Consider the following 17,089-nt stretch of genomic DNA (forward strand, 5'->3'; position numbering starts at 1 on the left):
AAGGATATCTTAAATTGTTGAAAATATTAACAACACAGGGAATTTTTTCACTATGTAACAGCAAATCTCGAATCAAAAACTCCCTTGTTACCAAATATTATGGTTATGTGCTTGACATGACTCGTGAGAACGTAATTCATGTATGTATACAAAAAAAGAATGATAACGATTTGACTGTATATGTAATACACAATTTATAAATCAAGACTCAATTTAAAACAAAAGTTAAATAAAGTAACATGTACGTATTAATAAAATAAAGATAATATAATTCTAAAGATTTCGTATTTATATGTAAGGTGAACAAGTAAATCATGCCCTTTTTTACTAAAAATATAAATATTTAATTTTGAAAATTCATTTAAAATCTATGTACAGAGTTTTCAAACTGTTCATTACAGCATGCCTTAACCTAACAAAAATATTTCTAAGGAACTCTTAAAGTTAGGATGATTCTAATTATTTTTACAATTTAAAATAAATAGCTACAAAATCATTTCAATATTTTTAAATCTATGCAAGCTTCCTCGTCTATATCTAGCGATTCTGGAGTTTCTTCTTCATCAATCAAGTCCCCATCAAAATATAGTTTAATTTTTGCTTCAGGAATTCCTAATTCTGTGGAACACTTTTTTAACAAACTTGTGAATGGTTCATCATTTTTCAAATTCATAGTTAAAGTTCTCTTATCTAACAATTGAATCTTAATCTTGCAAGCAGTTTCTTGTACTTCATTCTTTGAATTCGTTTTATTTTTCTTCACAATTTCTGCGCTTACAACTCCTCCATCTATTCAAGTGATAACATATACACCATGTATCTTTTTTATTTTGTGACCATTAAATAAATATAATGAGTAAATTAAATAAGTGTATTTTACCTAATATGTCTATGATTGACCAATCAATGGAAACAGGCGTATCAAAAGGAGTTATGCGTTTCTCTTTTTTAGTTATTCGTATTTGATCTTCTGGAACACCTTCCAAGTTTGCAAAATATCGAAAAACTTTTTGAAATGTTTCTGTCTGTAATAAAATAATTTGAGATTTTACAAATGATTATAAATTTCAAGTTTTGACATTTGGTTTATAATCCTTTACTTACCCTTTTGATTTCGAAACGCTCCACTTTATATGATTTCCATAAAACCTTAACACTGACCTCGTAATCATCAGTATTCGCTTTTTTCGCTGGTGGTGGAGACCCTATTACTACGTAACTGTCGTTTTCATCTTGCGAAAGGTCAAATGAATCACCATAAGTTTCATTAAGTTCACGCTCGATACTATCATTAATAGAAATATTTGTTCTTAAAATGGGAGGGACCTGTAAAAAAGCTTATAAAATTTATCATAATATGATTCATTGGATGAGAGAGAATATAAAAATTCAACCTACATCACTTATTTTGTTACGTGCACTACTTATTTTGTTTGAATTTTTAGTAGTTCTACGTGATTTAGTATTTGGCCTATTATCACTTTCATCATCATCATCATCTATGCAGTTTATCACATCTTCACTCACAACTACAGGTACAATTTCATCTTCATCTATTTCCTCTACTGTATCACATTCTTCTTCATCCAAATTAGAATCATCGATAATAACTTCTTTTTTTTCACTTGCACCAATTTTATTAATAAGATCTATAGCTGTAATGCTAAAATAATAAAAGATTTGAATAGTAATAATTTTCTTTCATTTAACTGAACGAATGAACCGATATTACTTATTTGATTCTTCAATAATCATGTCGTCGTCTTCATCATCATCGTCTACTTTCTTTTTCTGCACAACTTGACGATTCAATGCTAGTACAATTAAAAAAAAAAATTAGCTATTACACATATTAGCAAAATATTATCAAAGTGTAATAAATAATTGAGTTCTCACCATTAAGTTTAGAAGCTGCATTAATATAAAGGTTACAACCATCATCATCGGATGAACTACCTGACAGATCCATTACTTACGTTTGACAAGAACTGAAAGAAGCATAATCTAACATCAGTGAGCAAATCATTTTTTTTTAATTGAAAATGCAAGCAATGGTAATTGAGTTGTATTTTGTATGTAACAAAGAGAAATTCAAAAAACTAACCTTAAAAAAGTATTATCGTTTACCTCGTAAATGCTCGAGCATACTTTATTTATAAAATTGTTTCAACGACTTACTTCTCCTCGCCTTATATACATTTTTTTGTTTTTTGGCAAAAAAGCGAATAATTTTGAGGAAAACTATTGAAAAATCACTGTAAACCGCAGATATTGTTGATGTTCAGTATAAGGCTTTAGTATAAATTTCAAAAACGAACGTCAGATGTCCTAGCTCCGAAATTGCGCGCGCAATTTCAGCAGTTTTGGAGCATGCGTATATATTCACGTGAGGTATTAGCGCGAATTTGTAATATAATTGTGCCAGTGAAATTTATAACAGCTCTTTTGACTGCTTCATACTAAAAACTCACGAGTAATCTAGAAAAAATCCCATACGGAGGCAAACCAACAAGCTATATCGTGAACAATATTTAAATCTCTGAGTATGAAAATCAATTATTTGTTGAGTATTTCTAAGTATGAATAAAAAATATTGAAAAAATTTAAATACTAAGTTACTTCATAGAATTTAACAAAATATATTTTTCTCTCCGTACACTATATGGCTGGATCCATAAAGGGGGGGGGGGGGTAGTGGACAAAGGTGGACCAAGAAGAAGCCAGTCACACCGCTATACCGATGTTGGCAATCAATCATGAAGAAGGATACAGGAAATAATGCAGGCCGTTTATTTATAGCTAAGCATTAAGCAGCCATCGACATGGCCTCGGTATGGGACAAGCGCAGGCCCAGGATGGCTATTGAGGTATGGCAAAAATATTTATATGAAAAAATATCATAGTGTTATTTTAGATGAATTGTAGTAATTTTGTTTATAGTATTGTATATTTGTATCCCGTTTAGATTGTTGTGACTGAGCTCGAACGTTGTGCATAGTAGCAACCCCTAGTTTTTGCCTTTTTCAGTAGAAGCTTGCAAAGCAAATAAGTAAATAATGAGTATAAATGAATGAATAATAGCATGATAATAAATAAATTAGAAAAAAAAAAATAGTGTTACGGTTTTAACAATGTTTATTTTATTAAGACTAGGAATCTGATTAGTCACTCAGTGAAATTGGCACAGACTTTATTTGTAAGCGTATAAAACGGAGATAAATGTATTTTTTTGAATGAATGCGAGTTGATAGACGAGCATTTGTTATCACAATCATCTTAATCTTTCGAAAAATCATTCACCTACGTATTTGAAAACTGACTCCGAATTTCGACAAGAGCATATTATATTCATTTCGTATCTAAAGAAGCAAAGTAATGGTAAATAATAATCATTGATTTTTCAAAACTTTAAAATGACTGCTGTGGCTATAAGAAGGAAATGCGAAGTAACGGACGCTCGTCCCATATTTATGACAAACACACGCAGTGGGTAAATTGGATTTCACTTACAAATTTATTCGATCCTGACAATTTACAGAAGTATCATAACGTAATCGAAAAATTACGCTCATTATACAATGCAATCAAAGTGCGACGCAAGTGACCGAGGGACTCGTATTTCTCCTTTTTTCACTTCATTACATTATTATAATTTTTTTTTCTTTTTGTTTCTTTTATTTGTGTTCAGTTTAAAAATTCACATATAATATAGACAAGTCCTCCGTTCGAGAAAATCAATCGTCGCGTCTCTTTTCACATCACGCACAAAATTTTTTTTCCCGTGCTATACACACTCACGCACTCGAAGAACAAATTCGCTATATCGTAACGATGAATTATAAGATCTTTTATCGCGAGACGATTAATTTATCGTACATTTAAATATATATATTCATATATATATATATATCCAATTGTGTCTAAAAATAAAATAGCGCCATAAAAGTATGTTACATATATATTGTTAGCGATTCGAAAGAAATAAAGTATATCGCATCGCCGTGTGATTTTCGTTTCTCTCTTTTTTTCTCTCTTGAAAAAATACGTGCAATAGCAACAATCTTTTCAATTTCGGCGGGAGCTGACGTTTCCTCTCCGCCCGCACAGTCCTAGTTATCAATTTGCCTTCCTTTGTTTTTGCCACAATTGTTAATACCCCTCTTTATTTTTCATTCCCTCTATATATATTCAACAATATATAATACGAGAACAACACGAAAGTTCCGCTTACGTTTTTGCCTTACAAATCTCGCGCGGAGAGGCAAAAAAAGATGCCTCGCCATTACAGAGTCGTGCGTGAGAGATACTTAAAGGTAAAGTACAATCGACTACACTGAATGCCAGTTGAAAGTGTTCTCTTTTTTTCTCTCATCGAAGCGAAAAATGATGCGTGTGTACATGTGTGTCGCTTGCGCTATCGCGTATAACCGCGAGCACAGTCATGTACGCATTTTAGTAATGCAATATAATTACGATTGATATACAACTGGCAATAACAATTATATAATTATAATTCGCATGGTACATACAATCAATTATATATTATGAAGGAGAGACGACGGGGGTGACGAAAAAACTTGGCCAGAGAGAGCTATCTTATAGCAAATTCACTCATTCAGTATATTTCTCGCGCAGCAGTGAGATATATATAATGTTCGACTTAGAAATTAATACTTTCCCACATATACGCATACTTTTTCTCACATACGCTTAATTATCATATTCTCACGTACACAAAGACGTTTAAAGTCTACGTAACTAGGAGGATTGTCTGCTCAGGGTCTTTTTCATTCGTATATATATTGCTCACGATTCCAGTTTTTCCTTATACACATCTCGGTATGAAAATTTGTTTTGTCACTTTTGCATCTTTATATTTGTATACAGTATCGAGAAATAAATTTCTAAAATTTTTTACGAAAAAAACTTCTCATCTATATCAGAATTTTATTTACTGAACGAAAGAAAATTCGTGAGCTCAGTGCCGATTGCGCGATAGTCGTGAAAATTCGAGCGTTAAAGTATAGTCCAGAGCTAATTTCCTTTATCCTCCTGTTAAGACAGTCGACGCTTAGTAACTTGGCTAATATCGACAGCTAGTGTTGTATCCTTTATGTACATCAATTCCTTGCGTAAGATGCTTAATTTGTACAGCAGGAAGTGAAAGTTTTTTTCATTAAATTCTATCAATATCTATGAGATAAAGGATTTGTTTGGGCTCAGCTCGTATTGTTTGGTTCTCGACAAAATGAAAAAGACCCGTTCGGGGGTCTTGCTAACATTAGGGGGTTACATTCTTTTTTGCGTAGCCGAGTCGTTATTTTGTTCTTTCTTTGAACATATCGTTTGTTAAGTTGTTTGTCTGTGATTGTGTGCTTGAATTGACGAGAAATAACAAACAAGATAAATAATAAACTCGATTTTGACGATAAACGATTTCAATATACGTTATGATGAAATTCTCTCGATTGACTGTTTCTGTAAGTACGTTAAGTGTCAAATAAAGCGTATAAGGTGCTTGTATCTCTTTCAAAAAGTGCTCGAGCTGTATAACATTTTTGAATTTTCGTATAATTCTCGAGAAACTTTTTGCTCGATAGGCAGTGAAAAAGTACGGAATCATATAAAGTGCAGACGGTCACTGTCGCCATATACAAACGCATATTCCTTTGGCACGCGTATACAAACTTTCGTCTGTTTTATTTGTTACGTGTATAATGTTTAAGTATTTTTTAGTTCACTTTCTATATGCGATGATGAATATTCGAGCTCTGATAGTTTATGGCGATCGTACGGTGTATCTTTTATTTTTCTTTAGCAAAATATCCTAGCCGACGTCATTATATATTGAAACGACTGAACTCTTCGCAAAATAAACATCGACTATTTTTCAGTATTAGTTATATCAACAGGTGAAGAACATCGTCGTCTTTGAAAATACACTTTTGTTTGTTCTGAACATTGCGTGTGCCCGAATTATATCATACGTATAGAAATGATGTTTTTTTTTCATTTTCCGGAGTTTAAAAAATTTAGCTATTTCAAGAAAAATATTCACTCGAATAGAGCCTAAACACCATTGTTCTATGTTTTGCTTCAATCGCGTGCGTCTTAATTTCTTCTTCTTTTTTTTGTTCATTATTTTTTTTCGATTACACAGCGACTCTATTTTAAAAGTACACACTATCAATGCAAATATTTCATTCACCACCTATTATTTCTCACATCTATAGAAGCCTCTTAATCGATCACTTTTCTTATTTAAAAGCATCTACGTACTCTTCCTCTACGCGCTCTTCATCGATTTTGGCAAGTATTTTTCTATTCCTTTCACACATATGACGCGCTATCTATCTATCTCTCTCTTTCTCTCTCTCTCTCTCTCTCTCTCTCTCTCTCTCTCTCTTTCTCTCTCTCTCCCTCTCGTTTTCTTTTATCGCCATTTATTTAAATATCGTAGTTAAAAGTCAACGATTAGTTACCAGAACGCAAGGCACTTGGCTTACACATCATATTTTTTGTTTGTTTAATATATATAATATCCACTTCAATTTTTGGTATAGCTCGGTGTCGAAGTAGCCAGTAGGCCGCCAGTTCCGTTTTTTTTAATTGTTATTTCCAATCGTCATTTACAATAACTCAGTAGCCGCCCGCTTGTCGTATCTCACAATTTTGTCATCTCTTATTAAAGTTATTTTGGAAAAGACCGTAAAAGCGAATAGAAAACGAAGCTGGCGGCTCAGTGAAAAATAATATACGCATCAGTCATTCACAATATCCATAGAAGAAAATAGTTATGTATCGTCGCACATCGTACATATACACTATGTATGCAATGTTGTAATAATATATAATATATTCTTTATATATTCGGTACTTCATCATATATATAATCATTTATAAACGACATTAGATTATTTGTTATAGATCTGAGTATTAAAATCATTTTTCTTTTATCCTCTTTTTTTATCCTCGTAGCAGTATATTTTTTTAAATAGGTTCTTTACTTCACTTTTATCAGTTTTTAATTTTTTTTCGTTTCGTGAGGCCCGCATGGTCATTCGCTGTCTCTCTTCTTATCGTATTTCGACTCTATTTTTCATATTATTATACTTCCTTCTAATTTGGATTACACAGTAAAGAAGCCCGAATTCAATAGAAGTATTTTTCACTTTTAACTTTCTTATACTTCTCTGCTTTTGCGTCATTGCACCACGACTGTAATACGGGACGAACAATGAGAGTGTAAATAAATATGTCGTTTTATCATTAAATTACGATTCTGAGTTAGCGATATATTTCATTTTACTTTGTATCCACACTTATTACGTTAGATTTTTTTACTTGCCCAGAGGTGTTTAGTTGGCGAAAGGAAAGAATTACGCATTAGTTATTATTATTATTATTTTTTTTTTTTTAGAGTCGACATGTTCGTGGTAGAGAGGGAACGCGATCCTATTTATTTATTTAATTGTTTTACTTATATACGATTCTTTGTTTTGCTAATTAATAAATAACACCGAGATTACCTAGCGAGTCCAAAGTACATTTTTCATTGATTCGCTTCTATATGCCGCCTTTTTATTCTCTGTACAACTTACGTAGGTATACAATATACTCTTGCATCAATACATATTATAAGAATTATATCGCTTCCATAAACACTGTGTATATATTAAATAAAGTGGTATGTATGTATACGCAATATAATATATAGGTACTAATGTAATATATGATTATCGCTTTAACGTAATACTGATGCGCGAAGGTTTCGCCTTTCCGGCTAAAACTGTGTGCTTACTGGTCATCGTTATTTTCATCATAGTTTTTCATTTATTTGCTCTTTGCTTTTGATCAGTTAACACTTTTGTGCTTGCACCACCGCGGTACTATATGAACTTGCACACGCAAGAATTCTCTCGAGTACCTTTTGATTGTTCTTATTATTTTTTTCGATTATTACTTCAGTTATCCTTGATAAGTCTTTTCGGTTAAATTTTTATGGCGACTTTGTTCGACTGACAAAGCTTATACATTTGGTTTCCATTCGAAGCTATTATCAACCAAACTCATTGATTTTTACACTTAAATTGGATACAACTATTCTTCTACGATTAGAACGAAACTATAGGATGAAATCTCGTAAAGTATAAGTTAAGCAATAGCTCCATGTTTTTGATTTTTCAACAATGACCCATTCACAATCTCTCCGAGAGGTCTCTATGTCTTTTCGTGTACCCTATGATGGATGAGATTATCCGTTAACTTTGGCATCATATTTATTATATTTATAATTAAGTGGGCCGCGTAACAACTTTACGACTCGTTACCTTATCGCACTTGAAATTGACTAAATTTCTTTCTCAGTAGCACATTATGCATTGTGCGTAAAGAATGAGGACTTCACAGACGAAGTAGCTGACAAACAATCGCAGTAAAAACAAACACGTTTACATTAAAAACAAAAAGGGTGTAGTTTTGAGTAATTTAGAAGTAATTATACGCAATGACAAATGAGTAACAAGATACATGCAACAATGAGAAATAAATAGAATGTAGAAAGGTTGCGCAAAGTTATTCAGAAATAGGTCGATTCCATGATCGAGATACTAAATTGCTAATACTGCCAGCTGTAGTTCTTCGCGAGAATATAGATTCAACAATTTATTTTCGTCAGAAAAAATACTGTCTATATTGCTTAAAGTGTAAATTATTTAATTAGTTCACGAATATTTTAAGTATTCATATGTAATTAAATGTTTAATCATAGAAAGTTATAAATTCAAGATTAATAAATTTTAGCGCATTAAAATTGTTGAAAGTTTTGAATATGCATATTTAACAAGTTTCTATTTAACAACCAATAAAAATTACAATAAAAATCCTCGATCTCGAAGGTATGTTTGAAAATTATTTGATTTATTGCTCAGTTTTCTTCAATACGCTCCTAAAAGATTTATTCTAACACTGACTTTTCATAAGGGCAGGAAGTTTAGTGATTGTTTTCAGCTACATGGATCGAACTATTTTTTTCTCTCTTGAATCTACGAAGACTTTAGTAGGTAGATAGAAATGGTAAGTTCGTTATCATTTAGAACTAGAGTTGAGCAGACTGGTGCAAAAGCAACGATAGGGTGTCTGCATTGTAATAACCGATATAATTCGTATTACTAGTATGATGAATCGCTATACGTAATTTGTATAATGATACGATTATTAACACACACACCACAAAAGTCGGTAACAGTTTCGATGTCTAGAAAATTGTTTTTTATTTATTGATATAGCCTTTGCTCGTTCGTCTTCTAATCTACAGCTTTGATTTTTATTACGGATAAAAATTTTAACAAAAATAGAGAACAGTCAATGGCGTGAAAAGGAAGAGCTTTATAAGCGTAATGCAAGTGCATTTTTGCACCTTGGAAAACCTATTTTTTTAAATTTAATGTATTATCGAACGTTTAGACATTATAGTATAATTATTGTAATGTCAGATAAAAAACTAAGTTTAATATTTTGATTAATGTAGTTCTGTTTATAGAAAAACGACTCGCAAACACGCGACTTTTCTACAGCTGGCTGATTGTTTACACACTTTAGTCTAGGAAAGCTCTATGTGATCATCATTAAGTTCTTTTGGTTTATGTATTAAAAGTTTAAATATAGCTAATAGATTGACATTAAATAGGAATAGTATAAAGAATGCTGTTGTAGAGACAGATAGACATTAAAAGTCGGCAATAGGTATAAGACGATGAATTACAATTTATATTTAGCTTTACTCGCTTCGACAGCATTGTTGATCTTTCAGTGTATTTTTTTTATATCAAGTATTTTGAGCACATTCGTTTCAAGTGTATAACCCTCTCTCACTTTGTAAGGAGTTGTACCGATATACTTCACGGTCCGACCAGTTGAATGACATAATGATGATATTCCTGAATTAATTTTATCTTTCTATTTCAGCTTGAGTTTTTATATGGATTGTAAAAAAAAACTGAAAATCAACAACTTTGAGGAGACAAATAGTGATCGTTATTTACTAATAATAAGAGTAAATAATTAACAGTCGTATCTTTAGATTTTTTGTATTTCATAAAAGTGGCTATCGAGAATTCGTACAAAATATGTGTTTAGAAAAACGTGAGTTTGTTACAGAAATGTCAAGATATATAACACATTGTAATTTTGACTAATTATTTCTTTTAAAAAATACGTTAAACTATTACTCGATGAAGATTTATGTCAACGGTCCTAGATAAGTTGAAGTCATTTATATTATTTCCGATTAATACGACAGTTGTATTATCGGTACAACTCTCTTCTTGGTTTACTTTGATGGAACAGGTCCGCCTTATATACAAATATGTAATATTATAGTACCACATACCATTTAAGTTTAAATACATCACATATATTTATCCATTTGTTTAATATATATAATATTTCTCATATATATATATATATATATATATATATATTACTTTTTTCTGTGACGTGGAGGGATTCATTTGTACAATTCATGCATAATATCTTCGTTACTTGCTTCATTGCTTCGTTATTAATCTCATTTTATTCGCGCTATTTCACAAATACGTTATATTTTCTTTTTGTGTTTTTTTTTTATAATTTTGAACGAACGCAGCCTCCAGCGCATTGTCCTAACGTTAATCCCTTAAATTCAAAAACATCTACATCCGCAAGCCTTTCTTCCTTATTTTTAAGTTCCGTGAAAAATTATTTGATTGACTGAAAATAATCTTCTTTTGTGAGTAACTTCATCTTGACTACATCTGCACAACTGCGAATTCTTTTGATTATTTATATATTTTTTAGGCTCTATTTAAAAATCACAAAGAAAGAAGAAAGACTTGGTTTTTAGTTAAAGATTATTTTGCTTGATATTATAGTTATTTATACATTTAGTAGAAACTTGGTTTCAGTAACAATTAGTGTATTGTCCTTAAATGATATGTCCGCTAATTTTCATTATCCCTTTTTCCGTTCATTTCACTAAGTCGTGTCCGAGCCTACGGTCGGAATAAATAACAATTTATCATTATCGTGACCTCTTAAAAAGAATTAACTATTCCCGAGAACTTGCAATTTTGGTTGGTATCTCAAGAACTATATGTTTTATAAGCACGCTGGAGACTGGCACGCTTCCATGACTTGATGCGAATATTTTGTCTCATTCGTTATTTTTTCCAAAGGAATAATTAGAAATTTATTTATCTTTTTCTAACTCGAAGATAATTCACGATCAACAAGGGAATGTTTGAACTTCAAGAAGCGGATCAGAAGAGGCTTTAGAAAATTTTTGCAAGAAGTTCTGATGCATATGCACGAAAAATCTCCTTAAGCTTCATTCAAACCCTTTTTTTAAGTTTAGACACTCTTGTTGTAATTTTCTTGCATACGACAGGACAACGTTTTAGGTGATTTTTGGTTTGATATGATTATAGAACTTATTCTGTATTACTTTTATCTCTCCGATCACGTTCTTATTCGACTCCGCACATTCAATATAGATTTGTGGCACATTCAACATTACATTAAGAATTCAATTCAATGATACCCTACATCATAATCTTTTTAAAATTACTTGTGTTGTTAAAATTTGCCTAATCGTCTCTTCGCGCTGTACACATTTTTATTAGGCTTTTTTTCTTCGTGTACATTTTTAATATTTTGGCCGGATATTTGATTTTTTCTTTTGAGTAACGAGGTTTACCAAGTGAAAATTTTGGATAAGTTGTCTGCTAATGAAATTATTTGTTCAACTTTTATTCTATGCATGAATAAATTAATTTGAAAGTATGTTGATGGTTTAAAAATAATTAAAATATCACATAATTGGAACATAGATACGACAAAGTACTTCTCTGGAACTTTGATTGTTTTCAATTCATGTGTGTTTGTGTATGTTTTTTTATTTCATTAGAGCTTTAAATAAGTATATTAAGCCTTAGAAGTATCTATTAACAAAAATGACATGTCCGTAATACTACTGCTAAAAAGACTAGTTTTCGCAATTGTATTGAATAAAGCGAATGCTCACTTGAGAAAAATAAAAGATGTAACAAAAATGTTTATTTGTTGGACTAGAAAATGACTGTCACGAGTAAGTAGTCTTGCATTAAGTTTTCTGACGAAAGGTATACCGAAAAGTAAAGCTAAAATCTGATACTAGCCAGAATTACTCGTCACTGACAGGTAAATAGATTCATTATTAAAATAATATGAATACTTAATAAACGATTGATGAACACAGACATTTGCGTGTAGTTGACTATATAGACACAGGCATGCTCATGCGTTATGCATTATTTTAGTGGTCGTATTCATTTCTCAATTTTGTATTCTAACTTGGCTCTCGTCGTGCATACACGTAGTGAACTACGCGTTTGTTAAATGAGATAGCGCTTCCTGTTAAGCCGTTGTTCGCTTATTTTTCTTAAATTCGCGATCGATATATTATATTTCTGTATACCGCGTTTTCTCTCACATGTATTATTTTCCTTTTAATTCTGTATTTATTACACGTCTCGTTAAACTTGAACAACGTTTTATCCCTCAAAATACTCATTGTTCGAGCAATAAATTATTATTTTTTTAATTACATCGACTTTTCTTCTATACACATATACATTAGATACTATTATTGTATGTGTATATATATATATATATATATGATATATATTTATATTTATACTTTATACTTTAAATTTATACTTTAAAATTGAGTAAAATAAAATATACTAATGCGCAAAGATTCGAAACGAGATGGTAACAAGAAACAAAAAGTTAATTAACAAAAATATCGTTATTTCTAACGCCTTATATATATTATATACACGAGTAAAAGAGTAAGTGCAACAAGTGGATTCCACGTATGCGGAGGAGCCATCAATCACTGTGAACTAGGCGACTGAAATATATTGAGAAGCCAACGCGGCACTTTTAAATACAAGTTGAACGCATACATAAAGCACCATTTAATCATTAAGTCTAAAGTAATTTCATTCCTTGCTAATTTAACTACTCCGCTTAATTCACTGATACAATATATCTTTAGCACATATGCTACATTCTTTACTCTCTGCCTTTGGTCGTATATATTACATATTATTATATTTAAGTAAGAAATTTCGGTCGCCAAGTTCATCGGATTTTTAAGCCGCGAAAATAAATAAAAAACGAGAGTTATTATTACAAAACAAACGATAGAAGGGGAAACATCTAAACTCAAATAGTACACAAAGTGCAAGAAAGACGCAACAGGTAACAGCGATGTCTTTACGTGGCACAATTTCCGAGAACAATCTCATGTGCAAGAATAATAAGGACGTATCATTTATTTTTTATATCTCGTAACTTTGATTTTTCATCTTTATCTCTCATTTAATTTTATTGTTGCCTTAGGCATCTCTTGATATCATACATTATAAATTTAACGATGCGGTCATGGAGCTTTTTTAATTAGGATTTTGGTTTTTAGGCCACTTTAGTCGATGGACTCGGAGCTTTCGCGATTTTAATAGATTATTTTCACTTTAAAGATTTTGATCTTTCCATCCCACTTTTGATTTTAAAGATGAAGTTTTAAAAACACGATTGGGGGTAGTTCGCGTCTATTTTGTAGCTAACGCGCATTTTATCCTGATTCCTCGAAGAATGAATAAAATGCTTTTTTTCTTATCGTCGGTGCTCGAAAAAACAATCCAAGTTGTCCAAAGTAATTAAAAAAAAAACATTGCTTTTCACGCGATCGATCACGGCGCAATCACCCTCTCACACAGTCGTATATACTGTCCCTCTCGTCATCATTCAATACAATTAAAAGTAGTGTTTTAAGAAAAATCTTAAAAAGTCTTTGAATCAGCGTCGACTGACAAACAGAAATAATCTCATTTTATCTAAAATAAATTCGTTAATGTACAATCATTGTAAAAATCATTCAAAACGTTTAATATCGCCGATTACTATTCAACAATGTTCTTATGCTCCTTTAGGCTACATGTGTTTTGTCATCAGAAGCTACCTCGTCGTCGACAGCTTTACCGACTTTTACACGGCGAGTTCGCTATACTCGGACTAAATCGGGGGGCTTGGTATCGTCAATCATCATCACACTTTTAACACGCGCCTGCTGTTTTCAATGAACAGCCTTCGTTAAGGTATCTTGAGTGTTGCTGCGCTGCGAATTTCATCCTATGGCGGCCGAAGTCTTGGTGGGTTATGCCATACGTGGCTCGTCTGAACGTTACAGCTCATCGACGAAACTTGAAGCTGTTGCTGCTGATCTGGGTGATGATGCTGTGATTGTCGATGCTGTTGGTAGTAGTCTTGCGCATGGATCAGCAGGTGATTTTGCTGTTGTGGTAGGTGCTGAACTTGTACACTGCTTGTCTGGATTTGGATCTGATTAGGCTGAATATGTTGCACGTTGTGCTGAAGTTGAAGCTGCTGCTGCTGTTGCTTTCTAGATTCCTGTACCGTTGAATCGAGTGAGGGTATTGGCCGATGAGACTTCATGTGAGCACTTCTGCTTTTCACTTTGTTGAATACTCTGGACACATTTGAAAAAAAGTAAATTTCGTGTTAATATCTCGTTTGCTGCCAATAGTTCGACATCGTCTTACTCTAGTTATCAAGTATTGCATACTCGTTGAACGTGAGAAAATTATAATGCCATTTCTAGAATTGAACTTTTTTTCTTTACATCAAGTTCACCGTGCACAGTATATTTTGTAATTTAAGTAACTATAGATTTTAGACACGTAATCATGCGTATCAAGTAAGATTTCAATGAGTGATAAATTCATATTTTCATAAATTTTTGTATTCTAGAAAAAATTAAGTATATCTATATATTGATGACGTGATTTTCTTTTGTTTGTTTGGAAGACCGAAAATTGTACATGACTTTAAAACAATACACACTTAAATATATATTATAAACATACATAATAAAATTAAATAGCAATGCAAAATAAAACGAAAAAATTAGTAACAAAATTATTAGAATGGTCAGTGCTAAGTAGTAGTGAATTCAAATTTCTGGTGTAGGGATGACATCGTACATTTTGGAAAGAACAAATTTTTGTAATGTATTTATAAGTATCATATACGTGTGTATCAAAATGTTTTTTTATAAAGTGTAATTGTTAAGATTTCCAAACAAAAGAGAGTAGTTTTAACTGACGTGTGTCAAGGTAGTCCTCGCGAGTGATGGTACCACATCTAAAGTAGTATACATCGTAAAAGATAGTGTTAAAGCATGAAATTTTTTCCTACTGGGTACCGGCATACGCAAGGACTATCTCGAACACACAATCAATCTTGGAGTACAATGACAAAACTCTACTTATGCAAACAAAAACGTTAAAAGAAGGAAATCACTACTAATCCATCCAACTCTCTATCTCTCGTATCTTTTGTCGTCTTACTTTCAGAGCTAACTCTTGAGACTTTTGAAATACCACTGTATACGATCTTCGCTCGAGTTCGCGTATGTATATCATGTATATACACACATGCAAACTCCGCGGAGATGGATATAAACGGACGAGTTAAGATTAGAGATTTAGAGACTTACTTCCCGCAAATCTTGCAGGGGTAGTGAAGTGGGGTGGGCGCGGGTAGTTGTTGCTCGGTACTAGTGTGAGTTTGTGAGTTGGTGTGGTCAACTGTGGCGTAGCCGGTAGCGCCACCGGCTTTGCCGGTGCAGCTTGAGGCACGAGCGACTTGGGCGCTCCCGGCCATCGTTACTGTTACGCTCCCGCTAAAGCTCTGGATAACACAAAGAAAACACAAAGCCAAAATAAACAACTAACACAACGCAAACCTTTTTTTATCTCTCATCCTTCTTTCTTTTTTTTACTTCCAGCTCGGGACTGCCTTCCAAAATGTCGTATTACCAAAATAAAAATAATGATAATAATAGTCGTAATACACAAAGGAATGTTAATTGATAAATAAAATATAATATAGAGGCGATAGATAGTTAGTTCGTAGTGGTAATATAAAGCGTATATATCAAAAGGGCAGATAGTAAGTATAGTACCACAATGATTAGTTGTATATATACATGCGACACTTAATAGACAAGTTAACTGTTGAAATAAATAAGCTCAGTGTTAATACAGTACGTGGACACAAATATTTTCAAATTCTCGTCTTCCTAATTTTAAAAAGTTTGGTCTGTTCAATTTTATCTATATAGAAATATTTAAACTCTTTTATCATCGTTTTTCTTTCTCGTCGCTATTGCTCAATAAGTACTCGATGATTTAGCCAGAATATCGCCATAATTGTACTTACATCTTGACAATCATACGCAAAGAGTCGCAATTCTCCTTCGCTAGTTGTCAAAGTAGCCGAGTTTTCTCGTTCATTCGTCGTCTGCATCTGCAGAAAGCAATCGTTGTACTTATACTCCACGAATATAAACCGCTACGTAGTCAACTTTTCCGAAATTGACTTTCTAAAATATCCAAAGAATACTTACCAGAGTTCGATGGAGTATGGACTTTCCTTCACTGAAGTCCAGCTCCGCGACCGCAGCGATAGCGTCGCACAGGTCCTTAGTATCCTTGCCGTCTCTGCCAAAATCGGACTGAATCTTCGGCTTGCCGTAGCGCAATCGCAGCCTCTTATACTCGTCCGGGCAGAGTCGTTTCCACAGGTAATAAAACTGTACGCACTGCTTGGTGCTTTTGCTTCCGATTTCCCGAGCTATCGCTCCGAAATCCTTGTTGTACTTTAGCAGGCTCTGATAGAATAAGTCCATTTCGTGAGACGTCCAACGATCGGATTCCTGGCACTCGTAGCTGAGAAGTGGGTGTTCCGATTCTAGACTCGGCGTGGGTCTCATAAGCTTCAGCATTGCCTCCTACGCAATATACATTTGTTGAAGGTACACAATCGATAGACACAATTACAGCGTTTATATCAGTCAACTTACTCGAATATTACCCCTGCACATGTGTAAAAGATGAAGGGCATACTCTTTATTTCTACCACCGCCGGGAACAGCAGCGCAGCAGGCGAATTGCAGATACATTTCCACTGAAACAATCGTTAC

The 17,089-nt window shown here is 32.8% G+C and overlaps 2 protein-coding genes across 13 annotated transcripts in view; both read right to left on the reverse strand.

The window, feature by feature from the left end:
* Positions 1 to 320: 320 nt before the first annotated feature.
* Positions 321 to 2,439, reverse strand: LOC100679392 (uncharacterized protein CG4449). 2 transcript variants are annotated; one of them, XM_008216714.2, is made up of 7 exons: positions 2,128 to 2,439; positions 1,897 to 1,988; positions 1,733 to 1,814; positions 1,399 to 1,663; positions 1,105 to 1,326; positions 881 to 1,025; positions 321 to 789 (listed from the first exon to the last, which is right to left on the reverse strand). In XM_008216714.2, exons 2-7 carry the CDS (start codon positions 1,967 to 1,969, stop codon positions 494 to 496), a joined length of 1,083 nt encoding a protein of 360 aa, XP_008214936.1. In that variant the 5' UTR covers positions 1,970 to 1,988; positions 2,128 to 2,439; the 3' UTR covers positions 321 to 493. The 2 variants fall into 2 exon arrangements, with proteins under 2 accessions (XP_008214936.1, XP_003428226.1); XM_003428178.3 differs by having other exon boundaries at positions 2,105 to 2,437.
* Positions 2,440 to 3,173: 734 nt separating this feature from the next.
* The window catches only part of LOC100123674, a 248,220-nt gene continuing 234,304 nt past the window's right edge, over positions 3,174 to 17,089 (reverse strand). For 9 of the 11 annotated variants that reach the window (XM_031930805.2, XM_031930806.2, XM_031930807.2 and 6 more), the window contains 5 exons: positions 16,970 to 17,073; positions 16,514 to 16,897; positions 16,327 to 16,413; positions 15,602 to 15,795; positions 3,174 to 14,572 (listed from right to left, as the gene is read on the reverse strand). In XM_031930805.2, coding sequence (XP_031786665.1) covers positions 14,215 to 14,572; positions 15,602 to 15,795; positions 16,327 to 16,413; positions 16,514 to 16,897; positions 16,970 to 17,073 — 1,127 coding nt within the window. In that variant the 3' untranslated portion in view covers positions 3,174 to 14,214. The remainder of the gene's footprint in view (positions 14,573 to 15,601; positions 15,796 to 16,326; positions 16,414 to 16,513; positions 16,898 to 16,969; positions 17,074 to 17,089) is intronic. The other 2 variants (XM_031930813.2, XM_032599234.1) reach the window with 2 other exon arrangements.

Source organism: Nasonia vitripennis, chromosome 4, assembly GCF_009193385.2.
Source record: "Nasonia vitripennis strain AsymCx chromosome 4, Nvit_psr_1.1, whole genome shotgun sequence".
NCBI classification, from domain to species: Eukaryota; Metazoa; Arthropoda; class Insecta; order Hymenoptera; family Pteromalidae; genus Nasonia; species Nasonia vitripennis.

Bases quoted from the DNA above. Each gene is read 5' to 3' on its own strand.
- LOC100679392 (XM_008216714.2), bottom strand. From the start codon at position 1,969: ATGGATCTGTCAGGTAGTTCATCCGATGATGATGGTTGTAACCTTTAT. The intron at 1,664-1,732 runs GTAATATCGGTT...TTATTATTTTAG, and splicing joins ATTATTGAAGAATCAAATAA to CATTACAGCTATAGATCTTA. The intron at 1,327-1,398 runs GTAGGTTGAATT...GCTTTTTTACAG, and splicing joins CACGTAACAAAATAAGTGAT to GTCCCTCCCATTTTAAGAAC.